Below are 15,705 nucleotides of genomic sequence, written 5' to 3'. Positions count from 1 at the left end.
TATCTTCTGATTTGCATACAATTAAGTTATAAGCAACCTAAACCAATATTCAACTGGGATAACAAACCTGAAAGATCATTGTTACTTTAAAACTATGATGCTGCTCCATGTGAATTTTCAAGGGCTTGTGGCAGAACTATGGAATAGGGTACATAAGAAGTGATTCATGTCCACCTGCTTCTCTGAAACTCTACTCTAAAACCTGGAGGATAAGACACTCAATTTCCCAACTTCTCTCACAGTTAGTGACAGCCAAGTGACATGATTCTGACAATATAGACATTCAAGAGCAGAATTTCCCTTCCCACATTAAAAAAAGTCACAATATCTTTTGAATAAATCCCTTTGCCCTTCACACTTTTCCACATACATGGCTTAGAGGTAAAGTAGCCATCTTTGGACTGGGAGGCAATAAGAACCAGGATGAGGTGCTTCTATCTGTTGATTTAGTATGATAAGTGCATGATCACATCCTTTGTTCTGGCCGTGATTCTTTTACTAATGTGTAAGTTTGCAATTTTGTCTCATCTCTTTTGGAAGATGCTTCACAATCAATGTTTGGTCATTGAACATCTCTGAATAAGACAGGGACAAAGTCTGTCTGTACTGTTTGAGACCTGGTCCTGTCTCGTTGTTTTTTGATACCTCAAAGTTTTATAATTCTCTTGAGAAAATGAAGTTGGATATAATCATGCCCAGGTTTATGCTGCAATGTATAGGATTCCAATTCTATTCAGTCAAAAACTTTTTACATTTTCTTAACATTTTATTTATGTACCTTGTTTTAGTGGGTTTACAAAGGTGCTGCACTACAAATGGCTCTATACACAGTATGTATTAATAGACTAAAACTACATATTCATTACATATAAAGGATTATCCAAAAGCACAATAAAATGGATAGGACATGAATGACTGTCAGAAATTCACATAAGTCAAAGCTTATACATGCAAACTCCTATAAATTTTACTTCTTAAAGATCTCCAAAGGAAAATCTGAAAATGTACTAACATTCTATATATAACTAAAAGGTATGACTATTTTAAAGATATATTTCCAATAACAAAGCATACCTATTTCATACCTTGAAACATTCTGAAAGTTATAAATTTATGATTTTTAAATAATGTAAAAATATGCTCCAATTCAGTGATGGTAGTTGTTAAGCTGGAAATTTTTTACATTATCATCCTTACATTATCATCCATTAGCTCTATTCCAATGGAGCAAAATTGTGCATTCAAACTCTATCTGCAGGTCTGTAGTAGATTTAAATAGGTAAAACAAAATGTCAACATAGAACTTAGTGATATAGCAAAAGGCAAATGTCCTTTGTAAGAGGTTATTTAAATCTTCTTTGAAACCTTTAGACTGGAAGGTTCATAGTAGAATCAAAGGTTCCCCCCCAAGTGCTAGGGCTGGGGAAGGCATAGCAACTCTAATCTTTGTGTGGTTTTCTTTGAGTTTATTTCCTATTTGGTTCTTGACATCTTTCAATAATGCATATCAATTATAATAATTATATTAATTCACTACTTACACTGAGCACCTCGGAGATTTCCTCAGCTCCACCAGGAATATTTTCAGTAGTCTTAAGTTTCAATTCTACTTCATTTAGCCACTTATTTGCCTTTTCTAAGTATGACAATAACTCATGCCAACATGCCCAAACTTCCTGTGAAACAAATGAAGATCATGGATGAAATATTTTGATAGCAAAGTGAATCTGTGACTTTGGTATTTCCATTTTTAAAACTTCTAAAAATACAACATATTTTACACCTTTCATCTCTCCTTTGCAGTAGATCATTGAAAATGCAGCTAGTCATTTTGAGCATCTAATACATTTATAATTATAAATCATTAAGGAAAAATTTTATTACATGAATAAATTCAAGATTCAGTGATTTACTTTTTTAAATAAAAAAATCATCAACATTATAGACTGGGAAATACAAAAATAAGAGCATGCATAAAATTGCACATATAAACCTAACATCGCAGCACATCAGCTACTACCACTTTTCTCTGACCTCCTCTAAATTGTATCATATATAAACACCTAGAGAGTTAAAGTACAGATTTAACTATAGTGTCTTTTTTAACATTGTATGTTATAATCTTTTCCATACTACTAAGAAGATATAGTCTAAATAAAAATTCACTGTTTTACTTAAGCGACTATAGTTTGGTTTCCTTAAAAATCAGCACTTACTGTAAAGGTAGACTACTTTTAGTTTTGTTTGCTATTATATACATGTGGTGACCATCATCATGAAGGGTCCATCACGACCATCCTTATTTAAAATTATTTCCTAATGGTATATTAGTAGAAACATGAAAGCAAACTATCTCAAGGATATAAGTATTTTTAAATGACTTGATATACAGTAAAAAAAATAATATTCAAAAAGAATGAAAAAGCAAAATTTTAAGACTGCTACCAGAAAATATAGAATATTTTTTGACCTTGTGATGGGGAAGTGTATCTAAGACAGAAAGAGATAAATAAACTTACTAACACTAGAATTAAAACTTTCTATTCATCAAGACATGAGGAAAAAATTGAAAAACAGTCTCAACTTGAAGAAAACAATTGCAAAATTAGTAATAGATGAGTAAGAATACAAAAGGAATTCCACGTCAGTTAAAAGATGAACAAATAACCCAATAGAAATATGAAATAAAATCCTAAACTAGTATTGGAAAGAAAAAGATACATGTGCATGATAAATATTTACAAATATGTTCAGACTCATTAGTAACCAGGAGACTATATATATCAGTATTACAATGAAATATTTATTATTTTGATTAACACAAATGCTTAATTTGACCATTTCAATTGTGAGAGGAGATTAACACACATTTGGATTTATTGGTGGTGGGTGTGTATAGTAGAATGGCCATTTTGGAAAACAATTTTTCATTCCCAGTAAGGTAAATATTCACATACGTAGCAACTCAACAACTCCACTTTTTGATATACATCTTCAGAGAAACTGGTTTGCATGGAAAACAAAGGTTACAAGAACACCCACTTCAGTACTTTTTGTAATAAACAAAATTTAAAAATGAGGAAAAGAGTCTTAATGTCCAGTGACAAAAAAAATGTATACATATACCATATCATACTTCAGTTCAGTTCAGTCACTCAGTTGTGTCCAACTCTTTGTGACCCCATGAATTGCAGCACGCCAGGCCTCCCTGTCCATCACCAACTTCCAGAGTTTACTCAAATTCATGTCCATTGAGTCGGTGATGCCATCCAGCCATCTCATCCTCTGTCGTCCCCTTCTCCTCCTGCCCCCAATCCCTCCCAGCATCAGGGTCTTTTCCAATGAGTCAACTCTTCCCATGAGATGGTCAAAGTATGTAGTTTCAGCTTTAGCATCATTCCTTCCAATGAACACCCAGGACTGATCTCCTTTAGAATGGACTGGTTCAATCTCCTTGCAGTCCAAGGGACTCTCAAGAGTGTTCTCTAACACCACAGTTCAAAAGCATCAATTCTTTGGCACTCAGCTTTCTTCACAGTCCAACTCTCACATCCATACATGACCACTGGAAAAACCATAGCCTTGACTAGACGGACCTTTGTTGACAAAGTAATGTCTCTGCTTTTGTATATGCTATCTAAGTTGGTCATAACTTTCCTTCCAAGGAGTAAGCATCTTTTAATTTCATGGCTGCAACCACCATCTGCAGTGATTTTGGAGCCCCCCAAAAATAAAGTCTGACACTGTTTCCACTGTTTCCCCATCTGTTTCCCATGAAGTGATGGGACCAGATGCCACGATCTTAGTTTTCTGAATGTTGAGCTTTAAGCCAACTTTTTCACTCTCTTCTTTCACTTTCATTAACAGGCTCTTTAGTTCTTCTTCACTTTCTGCCATAAGGGTGGTGTCATCTGCATATCTGAAGTTATTGATATTTCTCTCGGCAATCTTGATTCCAGCTTGTGCTTCTTCCTGCCCAGCGCTTCTCATGATGTACTCTGCATACAAGTTAAATAAGCAGGGTGACAATATACAGCCTTGACATACTCCTTTTCCTATTTGGAACCAGTCTGTTGTTTCATGTATCATACTTACACAGATAATATAGAAGTGAAAATGAAAACTTCAAGGATAACCTTATGGATGAGGCCCAGACACAAAAACACTGGGCAAAAAGTAAGCCCTAGTAAACAATATATTACAGCTTACCACTTTCTATAACCCTCAAAAACAAATTTGAGTAGTATATTGTTGAGGCATCCACATGTGTGTGATAAAACCCTTTTTAAGCAGATAGATAATAAAGACCATTTTCTGGATTAAGGTTATGTCTGCTGTTAAAAAGTAGGAAGATGCATTAGAGAAAAAGAATATTTTAACAGTCATTTTCCATTAGCCTTGATATTGTAAATACTGGGCAAGTGTATGAATCTACCACTGCAATCACTACCACCTGCCCTGCTACCCCTTTGCCATCATCAAAAATAAAGCGTAAGAAGGATATTTTATCCTAAGAGAAATGAAAAATTCTATCAGATTTTCCATATTTTCACTTTTTCTCTCAGCCCTTGAAAATGATGGAGAACACTGTCTCTCTGTAACTGATGAAAAGGATCAGTCTAAACTGCTTTGTCAGCCTACCAATTCTTGCCTGGTAATTCATGTACAGTTTATCACAGGAAGTGAAATTAAGTATTTTGCTTTAAAAAGTGATAGAAATCTTAAATCTGGGTCATTTCCAGCTCCTGCTGGACTACAGGCTGTCTTCCTTCTGGGCAAATATTCCAGTGGGAAAATATAAATATCCCCTTAAATACCCAAGTGTACTTTAGAGCTTTGAAGATAAGGAGATGCGATTGGTAATGTGTCTTATTAACTTTGTTGCAGATTGAGGTAATGAACTACCTTGCTGATTTAACCATCAGGATAGATGGCCTCTTGTGTCCTGAATGCATCTGAAGGACACAGCTGGAGAAGCTGAATGTACTGACTTTACAGGTCACCTCTGCAAAATAAAATATAGTCTTGCAGCCTGAATTGGAGCTAAAAGCCACTTAGAATAATTGTTAAGCTTAACAGTTTGGAACTTAACATTACTTTGAAATCACCAAATTCAAAGTGGCTTTGAAAAAAGTACAAGAGAAAAAAGAGACTTCCATTAAAAATGGTAAATGGAGCTGATTTGGTAATCCCTTCCCACAACCTGCTTTGGTCATATTAAAATGATGCGTGTGTGCTAACTTGCTTCACTTGTGTCTGACTCTGGGAGCCCATGGGCTGTAGCCCACCAAGCTCCTCTAGAAACAGTATTTAAAACGTATTTCAAATTCATAGCTGATTTATAAAAAAAGTATGAAAAGTCCTCAGGTAGTATAAACAGTAAATATTGGGAAACTAAGCTTAACAAAAATACTGCCATATCAGAACATAAAAGCTAGGGTATTCAAAACAAATTTCCTATGGGAAAAGACGTACTGGTCTCATGCGTTCCAGAGAGATGAAAAGCATAAAGCTGGGTGTCACCTATCCTGGAAACAAGAACTAAAAAATCCCCATCCATTGGAGTGTAAGAAATTAGCAAGAAAGTTGAGAATCCTTTGGATTTTGATTGGAAAATAAGTATTCACACATAAGAAAGTGAAACCCAAGTTTATATCACACATGAGGATAGAACATAACATCTCTCAGAGTGTGGTAGAGACAAACAGAAGACTTTTAAGGATTCTCCAATAGCCTAGCACAGAAGGAACTTCCAGTAAACTACAATTCCTACTATAGATGAGCTCACAAACTCAAAATTACAAATCACATGATAAAACTCACTATTTTAGAGGGAGTTAATAGTTGTAACAAATAGTAGAATCCATCCATTGTGATAAGAGATAAGAGATTCATTCAAAGAATTTTACATTTAATAAGTTTAGCTTGGTGATAAAATTTGTCAGTAGGATCCACTTTTCTTGAGACTAACAACCAGAATTCATACTTAAGAACATTTCGTGTTCACAAAACTTTTGCTAGATGTTTCTACAAGCTCTCATTAGAGAGAGAGAGGCCTCTCTCTAATGGGCAGGGACCATGGGAACAAAAAAAGAGGTGAATTTGAAAAGTTAGGCAATTCTTTTTTGCCTTTTTATGAGGATGTTTAGAGGAAACTCATCTGGTCCCTTTCCTTCACAAGATATAAAAGAGCACTGTTCTTCAAGTGTGTGTGAATATTCAGAAGGGAATGGCTGACATGTATGCCCTATTGAACTGCTGGTATGGACAAAAAGGAATCAAGGACAACTCTTTTACGTTCCTCATTCCTAAGAGTTATACAATATGGGACCTGCCGGTGCCCACAGGCTGGTTTGGGACTTGGTGGGTAAGACTCCAGGATATCACAAAAGCCTGAGTAATAAGGGTTTAACTTTCACTGTGTTATAAGGCTACTGGCAATAGTCAGCCTGAAATTCCTGTTGAAGTCTCCAAGGTTATCATGTATGTTCAGGAAATATTTTTTCAGGTTCAAAGTTCATATGAACAAGGCCAACTGGGCTCTCCATCAAAACACAAGACTATAGAGAACAAGCCAGATCAGCAGTGATACCCTATAGAGTCTGGTGAAAACAGACACATCATCACAGATGTGTGTGGGTGTTAACAAAATGTTAATAGCAATTGCACCGAGCCAAGAAAAGAAGATCAGATAAAGGGTGCGTTTTTCTTTCCATCTCCTCCCATATACCAAAATTAGAAGATTATTTTCCAGAAATTGAGATAAAGGAACCATAAGCTCATTTTTTTTTTCTCACTTCACCTGTGTATAAATTACTGAACCCACAGGATTAAATTGGTGGAAGATTTTAATAAAGTATGAGATCAAAATTTATCAGACTAAATTTTAATAACTAAAAGTAAATGAAAACAGATGCTATCAGACTGAAATGCTGTTTAAAAAGCCAACTATAGGCCTAAATGGAGTTTAACCTTGTTGGTTTTAGTTATTGGACAAACAAAACTGTTTCATGCTTAATACTCATGAAGTTGAGATTTCTCAACCAAATATATTGCTTAAATCATTTCAAGGAAGACACAGAGATAATTACACAAAAGCTGAAGATGGCAGAAAAGAAGATTTGCCAAACGAGTAAGTAAAACCTTGAGAAATGGAAAATATGGCCCTTGGAAAAAAAAATACACACACACACACACAGATAGATATGTATACAGATCGAGATGAATATATTTATATATCAAAGATTAAGTTATGCCCTAGGCAGTTGAAGAGAGAATTTGAGAACTGGAAGACAGATTTTAGAAAATTACCCAGAACCCAAGAAATAATAGAAATATAGAAAATATTAAAGAGAAATCAAGAATCAGAATACAGGATGGGGAGATTCTTCATAGATCTAATAAAGGTTCTCCTAGGAATGAATGGAGAGACTGGGAGAAAGAAAATCTCTCTCCAAAACTTTTTGAAACCACCAAAAAGAGAAATAATCTTTCTGTTCTTATTAATGCGCCAGGTGACAAAGTATAAATGAAAGCAAATTATACATAGAAAAATAGACTAAAACTGCAAAGCATCAAAGACAAAGAGAAAATGAAAACATACCAAAGAAAACCGAAAAGAAATAATGATTTGGCAGCAGATTTCTTGACAGCAAGACATCTCAGAAGAAAATAGAATAGCATTTATCAGGGTTGTAAAAAAATAACTCCCCAAGCATAATTATATGCTCAGCTAGGCTATTTCTCAACACTTAAGGGGCAAAAAGGTATTTTTACTCATATAAAATCTGAGAGCACTTGCTAGTCACACTCAATGAAAGAGCAGAAGCAAAAGAAATATACAAAAAAGGAAAAAGTATCACGGGAATTGGTAAAATAGTGGTGGCAAATTTAAATAAATAACAATTTCAACAGCACAGTGGCAATGACACTGATAATTTAGGGGAATATGAAATGAGGTACAACAATAATATGGAAGATGGGAAGTAAATTCAGAGTTAAATGATTCTAGTGGTTCTGATATATCATTGTTAGAGAGGTGCACAGAAATATTTATTATTGGTGGATACTGTGATCAAGGTATTTAAGATAATAATTAAGGGTCCCATTAAAATAAAATCAATAGTATATGTATTCCAAACTACTAGAGAAGGAATAAAGACAGGCTAAATAATTTGATAATTTTAATACAAAGAGGAAACTTTAGAAGTGTCATTACAGATGAGAAATTAGAGGATAATTCATTAAAAATCTTGAAAACATTGTTCTTAATACAAAAATAAAATATTTCTTTGGAAAACATACCCCAAAACAGATTCCTGGAGGAGTAGCGTATTTTTAAGTGAACAACTTGAATAATACAAAGCAAAGAACAATGAAGATGTAAGGAAACTAAGAACTTAAGAAAATAATATTAAAAAGTTTTATTTGACTACTATCAGAAAGCAACTTCCTAGATGAAAAAAGTCCTTCTCTCATATAACCAAATAGTGAATCAGTTCTGATTTCCTGGAAACTATCATTGTCATCTCTTCCCCTCCCATTCTTTATTTTCCTGTAGCACTGACATAGCATGAATCGAAGAGATTTTCCTTTATATCCTCAGCAGGTATAATAGTTCCTGGGAACTATTAAGGCACTAGTCAAGTGTGTGAGGAGTAAATTGGATTAAAAATGAACAGGGACTTATAAATGAAGAAGGAAGTAGAACTGATAATAGAGAAACCTGGGAGTTGTAATACTGGAAATCTTGAGTACAGAGCAAAAGATATTATTTTAATATTTTTAAAGGTCTACTCTACTGGTGCTCTACACATTAAGAGAAACTTCTCTAGTAATGAACTATAGAAATGATCCTTGAAAGTATACCCTGAATATTCATTGGAAGAACTGATGTTGAAGCTCCAGTACTTTGGTCACCTTATGCGAAGAGCTGACTCAGTGGAAAAGACCCTGATGCTGGGAAATACTGAAGACAGGAGGGGAAAAGGATGACAAAGGATGAGATGGTTAGATGGCATCACTGACTCAATGGACATGAGTTTGCTCTGGGAGATGGTGAAGGACAGGGAAGCCTGGTGTGCTGCAGTCCATGTAGTCATAAAGAGTTGGACAAGACCTAGCAAGTGAACAACAACAACTCTACAGGTATGACCTATTGCTGTTGTTTAGTTGCTAAGTCGTGTCCAGCTCTTTGTGATCCCATGGACTCTAGCCTGCAAGGCTCCTCTCTCCATGGGACTTCCCAGGCAAGAATACTGGAGTTGGTTGCCATTTCCTTCTCCAGGGGATCTTACAACCCAGGGATCAAACCCCTGTCACTGGCACTGGCAGGCAGATTCTTTACCACTGAGCCACCTGGGAAGCCCATGACTTGTATCTGTCTCTAAATATAAAAAAGCTCCATAAACAATCATGTTTTGCAAAAATAATGGTATACCCGGATTCTTTATCAATAATATGCACAAAGATGATTCAGTTTGTGTGGGAGAAGTTGGCTTAATTTAAAGCCCAACTAGTTGTTGTATCTGGTAGCATCAGCATTTGATAGTAGGTTAACTGTTGTGCTCCTTGGCATGATACCCACTATTAGTAAACAATAATTTCATAGGGAGAATCATAGCTTGTTTTTGATACAGTTACATGGTAATCAACTGAGACACTTGAATTAGATAGCAGGCATATTCAGAGAATCATAACCTAAGGACTAAGGCATGTGGAAAAGATAAAGCAGGGCTTATGATAATAAATATTATGTAAAATGTCCAAAAAATGCTAGGTAGACAATGTCTTGTAAAGAATTTTGTAGGGCATAGCAATCAATAAAGACAATTATAAGATAAACTTTCTCCCCAGAAAATCTCCCTGATGAGATACTCATATAGCTTTATGAACATTCAAATATATGAAAAATAGGGAGACCAGTTTCTATTGGTGGTGGTTTATTTGCTCAGTCATGTCTGACTCTTGCAACCCATGGACTGAGACCTGCCAGGCTCCTCTGTCCATGGGATTTTCCAGGCAAGAATACTGGAGTGGGTTGCCATTTCCTTCTCCAGGGGATCTTCCCAAATAGGAATCAAACCCAGGTCTCCTGCACTGCAGGCAGATTCTTTACTGACTGAGCTACCAGGGAAGCATTTAAAGCCCAACTAGTCTGTTGTATCTGGTAGCATCAGCATTTGATAGCAGGTTAAGTTTTCTGCTACTTGGCAATATACCCACTGTTAGTAAACAATACTTTCACAGGGAGAATCATAGATTGTTTTTGATACAGTTACATGGTTGGTAATCAGTTGAGACACCAGTTTCTATTGGCTTGCCTAAAAAGTTCATTTGGGTACATCCATTATAACTTAGTACAGTTCAGTCGCTCAGTCACGTCCAACTCTTTGCAACCCCATGAATCGCAGCACGCCAGGTCTCCCTGTCAATGATCAACTCCTGGAGTTCACTCAGACTCGAGTCCATCGAGTCAGTGATGCCATCCAGCCATCTCATCCTGAGTCGTCCCCTTCTTCTCCTGCCCCCAATCCCTCCCAGCATCAAAGTCTTTTCCAATGAGTCAACTCTTCATATGAGGTGGCCAAAGTACTAGGGTTTCAGCTTTAGCATCATTCCTTCCAAAGAAATCCCAGGACTGATCTCCTTCAGAATGGACTGGTTGGATCTCCGTGCAGTCCAAGGGACTCTCAAGAGTCTTCTCCAACACCACAGTTCAAAAGCACCAATTCTTTGGCGCTCAGCCTTCTTCACAGTCCAATTCTCACATCCATACACGACTACTGGAAAAACCATAGCCTTGACTAGATGGACCTTAGTCGGCAAAGTAATGTCTCTGCTTTTGAATATACTATCTAGGTTGGTCTTAACTTTTCTTCCAAGGAGTAAGCGTCTTTTAATTTCATGGCTGCAATCACCATAGCTTATAGAAAAACCCAAATGAACTTCTTGGCCAACCCAATATAAATCTTGAGAAAACTTATTCATGGGATTTTGTGACCTAATAATTGTCATAATAAAAAGATCTAGACAGGGAGCGGCTCACATTTATTGAGTGCTAGGCTAAATACTTTTCTTTTTTCCTTTTAATTGGAGGATAGTTGTTTTACAATGTTCTCTTGGTTTCTGCCATACAGCAAGGCAAATCAGTCATAGTTATATAAACATATATACACATACATGTATATATCCTTTTCCTCTCCAGCCTCCCTCTGTACTTTAAACAGAATAACAATTAATTTAATTTTCTCAACATCCTTTGATTTTTAAGTCCTTTTTACAGATAGGAAATAGAATTATAAACATTAAGCAAATGGCCCCCAGTAGCCTGTAAGTTTGTAAGTTAGCCTGACTGAGGAATTTGAGCCTAAGTAATCCTTAAACCAGAGTTCATGTTCTTAATCATTATAAGATTAAGAACTTCACATATAACCATAAGTTAACATGTAGTAATTGATAAAGATCAAGAAAAGTGACTGACTTCTAACGTCTTGCATTTTCCATTCAGCCTGGTGCAGAGCCACTGGTAGTTGGTGGTCAGAGTGTCTAGTTCCTTTCTTAAGGCCTCTTGTGCTGCAGGTGGAGCTTGAGCTATGACACTGTTTACGGACTCAGTGAGGAGCTGCACTTTTGCTTCTTTTTGCTGGGCCTCTTCTTTAGCTCTCTGAAAAAAAAAAATGCTCTCTTAATAGCAAGGCAATGATTTGATTTCTAAGATGCATTTCTATGTATCATAATTTTTCTTCCTTATAACATCTCCGTTAGAAAGAGATTAATAAAAATAAATCCAATACTGACTCCAATCACTTCCATAAATTTCAGTTTGGTTACAATCGGAAACTTGAAGGAAAAATATACTCAGAATATAAGAGATCTTTAATCAGAATAGTTTGAAAAGTAGTCTGTATGCAGATGTGTATTTATGGAGAATACGTACACAAACACATACACATATATCCACACACACAAAATAAGCAAGAAATAAATATTTCAATGCTAACTAGGTTCAAAAAATCTCATAGACCAGAACTGAAACTACTTATAAATTACTCAGATGGATGAATAATGAAATCAGTACAAATATCATTATTTAAATCAAAAGATAATTAACAGAAATAAGTCTTCTTAATGCTATATTTGGGAACATATTATAACAGAAAAGTGTTAAGTAACTGAAAGCAAGTAAGAGAAAGATCAGATACTTCCCTATCCTGGTTAGTCAGTCACTGCTGTATCTTTACCAATTATATGTTCAGTATCACTCTAGTCTTCTCTCCTTCTAGGAAAAATGTATTAAGATACCCAATCATAGAGTTACTCCTACTTGGTGACAACATGAAATCCAAAGCAAAGCCCTTAAACTCTCCCTTAAATCATCTAACATAAATCCAAATCCTACAACAGGTTTGAATACCCTTTTCCTCATACAGCCCATGGTGGCCTATGGTGTGTACTCTCCTTCAATGCCAAAGTAATCAACTCAACTTGTACAACTACAGAGTGTTGCTGTTGGTCTGTGTGTTACTATGAAGGTTAACCCTGAGATAAACTTTCAAGCGTAAGTCATTTACATGTGATGTGAAGGAAATTGTGGTAGGGAGGTGGGGAATGGAAAAAGAATGGAGATGGGAGGGGTATACTTATTAAACCCAGCAACTGCTGTTGGTGAAAAGTTTAATCCTGCTAGGAAGGCCTACAAAACATGTGTACGTGTGTGTGTGTGTTAAGTTGTTCAGTCATATCCAACTCTTTGTGACCCCATGGACTGTAGCCTGCTGGGCTCCTCTGTCCATGGGATTTTCCTGGCAAGAATATTGGAGTGGGTTTCCATTTCCTTCTCCAGAGGATCTTCCCTACCTAGAGATCAAACCCACATCTTCCTGCATTGGTAGACAGATTCTTCACCACTGAGCCAGCTGGGAAGTGCAGGAAACATATGGCTCAGGTTTATCCCACTCAAGGGTGAGGACACTGAGAAATTCACACACCATTTCCCATCATTGGTTGAACAATGTAGGGGAAATGTTAATTTCCTGGTATGTGAAGCCAGACTCAGGTGGAAAAAGTGGGATTCAGTGGCCTCAGAAGACCTCAGGTAAAGAAATTCAGGTTCTCGCAGGTAAATGGACAAAAATATAAAATGCCTTTCTACTTTTCAACATGATCCTGTTATGTCTTTGGATTTAGGCCCGTAATGCCTTAGGATGTACAAAATATGATGGCAAATGCAAGCTCTTTTGACTACTAAATGATTTCCTTCACTGATTTTAATCAATTGAAATTTTATTTCAAAATTCTAAAATAAATATGTTTTTTGACACTGAGCATGGGATTTGTTTGACACAAATCATATTTTGGCTATAGTAACTTTATCATTAAAAAGACTTTGACATATATAGATTTTATTATGTTGAGGTATGCACCTTCTATTCCTGCTTCCTGGAGAGTTTTTATCATAAATGGATGTTGAATTTTGTCAAAGGCTTTCTCTGAATCTAGTGAGATAATCATATGGCTTTTATTTTTCAATTTGTTAATGTGGTGAATTACATGGATTGATTTGTGAATATTGAAGAATCCTTGCATCCCTGGGATAAAGCCCACTTGGCCATGGTGTATGATCTTTTTAATGTGTTGTTGAATTCTGATTGCTAGAATTTTGTTAACGATTTTTGCATCTATGTTCATCAGTGATATTGGCCTGTAGTTTTCTTTTTTTCTGTGGCATCTTTGTCAGGTTTTGGTATTAGGGTGATGGTGGTCTCATAGAATGAGTTTGGAAGTTTACATTCCTCTGCAATTTTCTGGAAGAGTTTGAGAAGGATAGGTATTAGCTCTTCTCTAAATTTTTGGTAGAATTCAGCTGTGAAGCCGTCTGGACCTGGGCTCTTGTTTGCTGGAAGATTTCTGATTACAGTTTCAATTTCCGTGCTTGTGATGGGTCTGTTAAGATTTTCTATTTCTTCCTGGTTCAGTTTTGGAAAGTTATACTTTTCTAAGAATTTGTCCATTTCTTCCATGTTGTCCATCTTATTGGCATATACTTGCTGATAGTAGTCTCTTATGATCCTTTGTATTTCAGTGTTGTCTGTTGTGATCTCTCCATTTTTACTTCTAATTTTATTGATTTGATTTTTCTCCCTTTGTTTCTTGATGAATCTGGCTAATGGTCTGTCAATTTTATTTATCCTTTCAAAGAACCAGCTTTTGGCTTTGTTGATTTTTGCTATGGTCTCTTTTGTTTCTTTTGCATTTATTTATGCCCTAATTTTTAAGATTTCTTTCCTTTTACTAACCCTGGGGTTCTCCATTTCTTCTTTTTCTAGTTGCTTTAGGTGTCGAGTTAGGTTATTTATTTAACTTTTTTCTTGTTTCTTGAGGTATGCCTGTATTGCTATGAACTTTCCCCTTTGCACTGCTTTTATAGTGTCCCACAGGTTTTGGGTTGTTGTGTTTTCATTTTCATTCGTTTCTATGCATATTTTGATTCCTTTTTGATTTCTTCTGTGATTTGTTGGTTATTCAGAAGCGTGTTGTTCAGCCTCCATATGTGGGAATTTTTAATAGTTTTTCTCCTGTAACTGAGATCTAATCTTACTGCATTATGGTCAGAAAAGATGCTTGGAATGATTTCAATTTTTTTTTGAATTTACCAAGGCTAGATTTATGGCCCAGGATGTGATCTATCCTGGATAAGGTTCTGTGACCACTTGAGAAAAAGGTGAAATTCATTGTTTTGGGGTGAAATGTCCTATAGATATCAACTAGGTCTAACTGGTCTATTGTATCATTTCAAGTTTGCATTTCTTTGTTAATTTTCTGTTTAGTTGATCTATCCATAGTTGTCAGTGGGGTATTAAAGTCTCCCACTATTATTGTGTTATTGTTAATTTCCCCTTTCATACTTGTTAGCATTTGTCTTACATATTGCTGTGCTCCTATGTTGGGGGCATATATATTTATAATTGTTATATCTTCTTCTTGGATTGATCCTTTGATCATTATGTAGTGTCCTTCTTTGTCTCTTTTCACAGCCTTTGTTTTAAAGTCTATTTTATCGGAGATGAGTATTGCCACTCCTGCTGTCTTTTGGTCTCTATTTGCATGGAATATCTTTTTCCAGCCCTTCACTTTCAGTCTGTATGTGTCCCTTGTTTTGAGGTGGGTCTCTTGTAGACAACATATATAGGGGTCTTGTTTTTGTATCCATTCAGCCAGTCTTTGCCTTTTGGTTGGGACATTCAACCCATTTACGTTTAAGGTAATTACTGATAAGTATGATCCCATTGCCATTTACTTTATTGTTTTGGGTTCGGGTTTATACACCCTTTTTGTGTTTCCTGTCTAGAGAATATCATTTAGCGTTTGTTGGAGAGCTGGTTTCGTGATGCTGAATTCTTTCAGTTTTGGCTTGTCTGTAAAGCTTTTGATTTCTCCTTCATATTTGAATGAGATCCTTGCTGGGTACAGTAATCTGGGCTATAGGTTATTTTCTTTCATCACTTTAAGTATGTCTTGCCATTCCCTCCTGGCCTGAAGAGTTTCTATTGAAAGATCAGCTGTTATCCTTATGGGAATCCCCTTGTGTGTTATTTGTTGTTTTTCCCTTGCTACTTTTAACATGTGTTCTTTGCATTTGATATTTGTTGATTTGATTAATATGTGTCTTGTGGTGTTTTGTCTTGGGTTTATCAGCAAACATTA

At 35.9% G+C, this 15,705-nt stretch overlaps 1 protein-coding gene and 1 pseudogene across 1 annotated transcript in view; both read right to left on the bottom strand.

Moving 5' to 3' along the window:
- Nucleotides 1-15,705, bottom strand: part of DMD (dystrophin) — a 1,795,368-nt gene that overhangs the window by 1,405,632 nt on the left and 374,031 nt on the right. Inside the window, exons 22-23 of the mRNA XM_068961890.1 lie at nucleotides 11,483-11,665; nucleotides 1,542-1,676 (exon numbers count right to left, since the gene is read on the bottom strand). Of these exons, the coding sequence (XP_068817991.1) occupies nucleotides 1,542-1,676; nucleotides 11,483-11,665 (318 nt within the window). The remainder of the gene's footprint in view (nucleotides 1-1,541; nucleotides 1,677-11,482; nucleotides 11,666-15,705) is intronic.
- LOC138072101 (small nucleolar RNA U3) lies at nucleotides 8,756-8,872 on the bottom strand (annotated as a pseudogene).

The sequence above is a fragment of the Capricornis sumatraensis genome, chromosome X, assembly GCF_032405125.1.
Source record: "Capricornis sumatraensis isolate serow.1 chromosome X, serow.2, whole genome shotgun sequence".
Lineage (NCBI taxonomy): Eukaryota > Metazoa > Chordata > Mammalia > Artiodactyla > Bovidae > Capricornis > Capricornis sumatraensis.
This window is presented reverse-complemented; position numbering and strand designations above follow the sequence as displayed.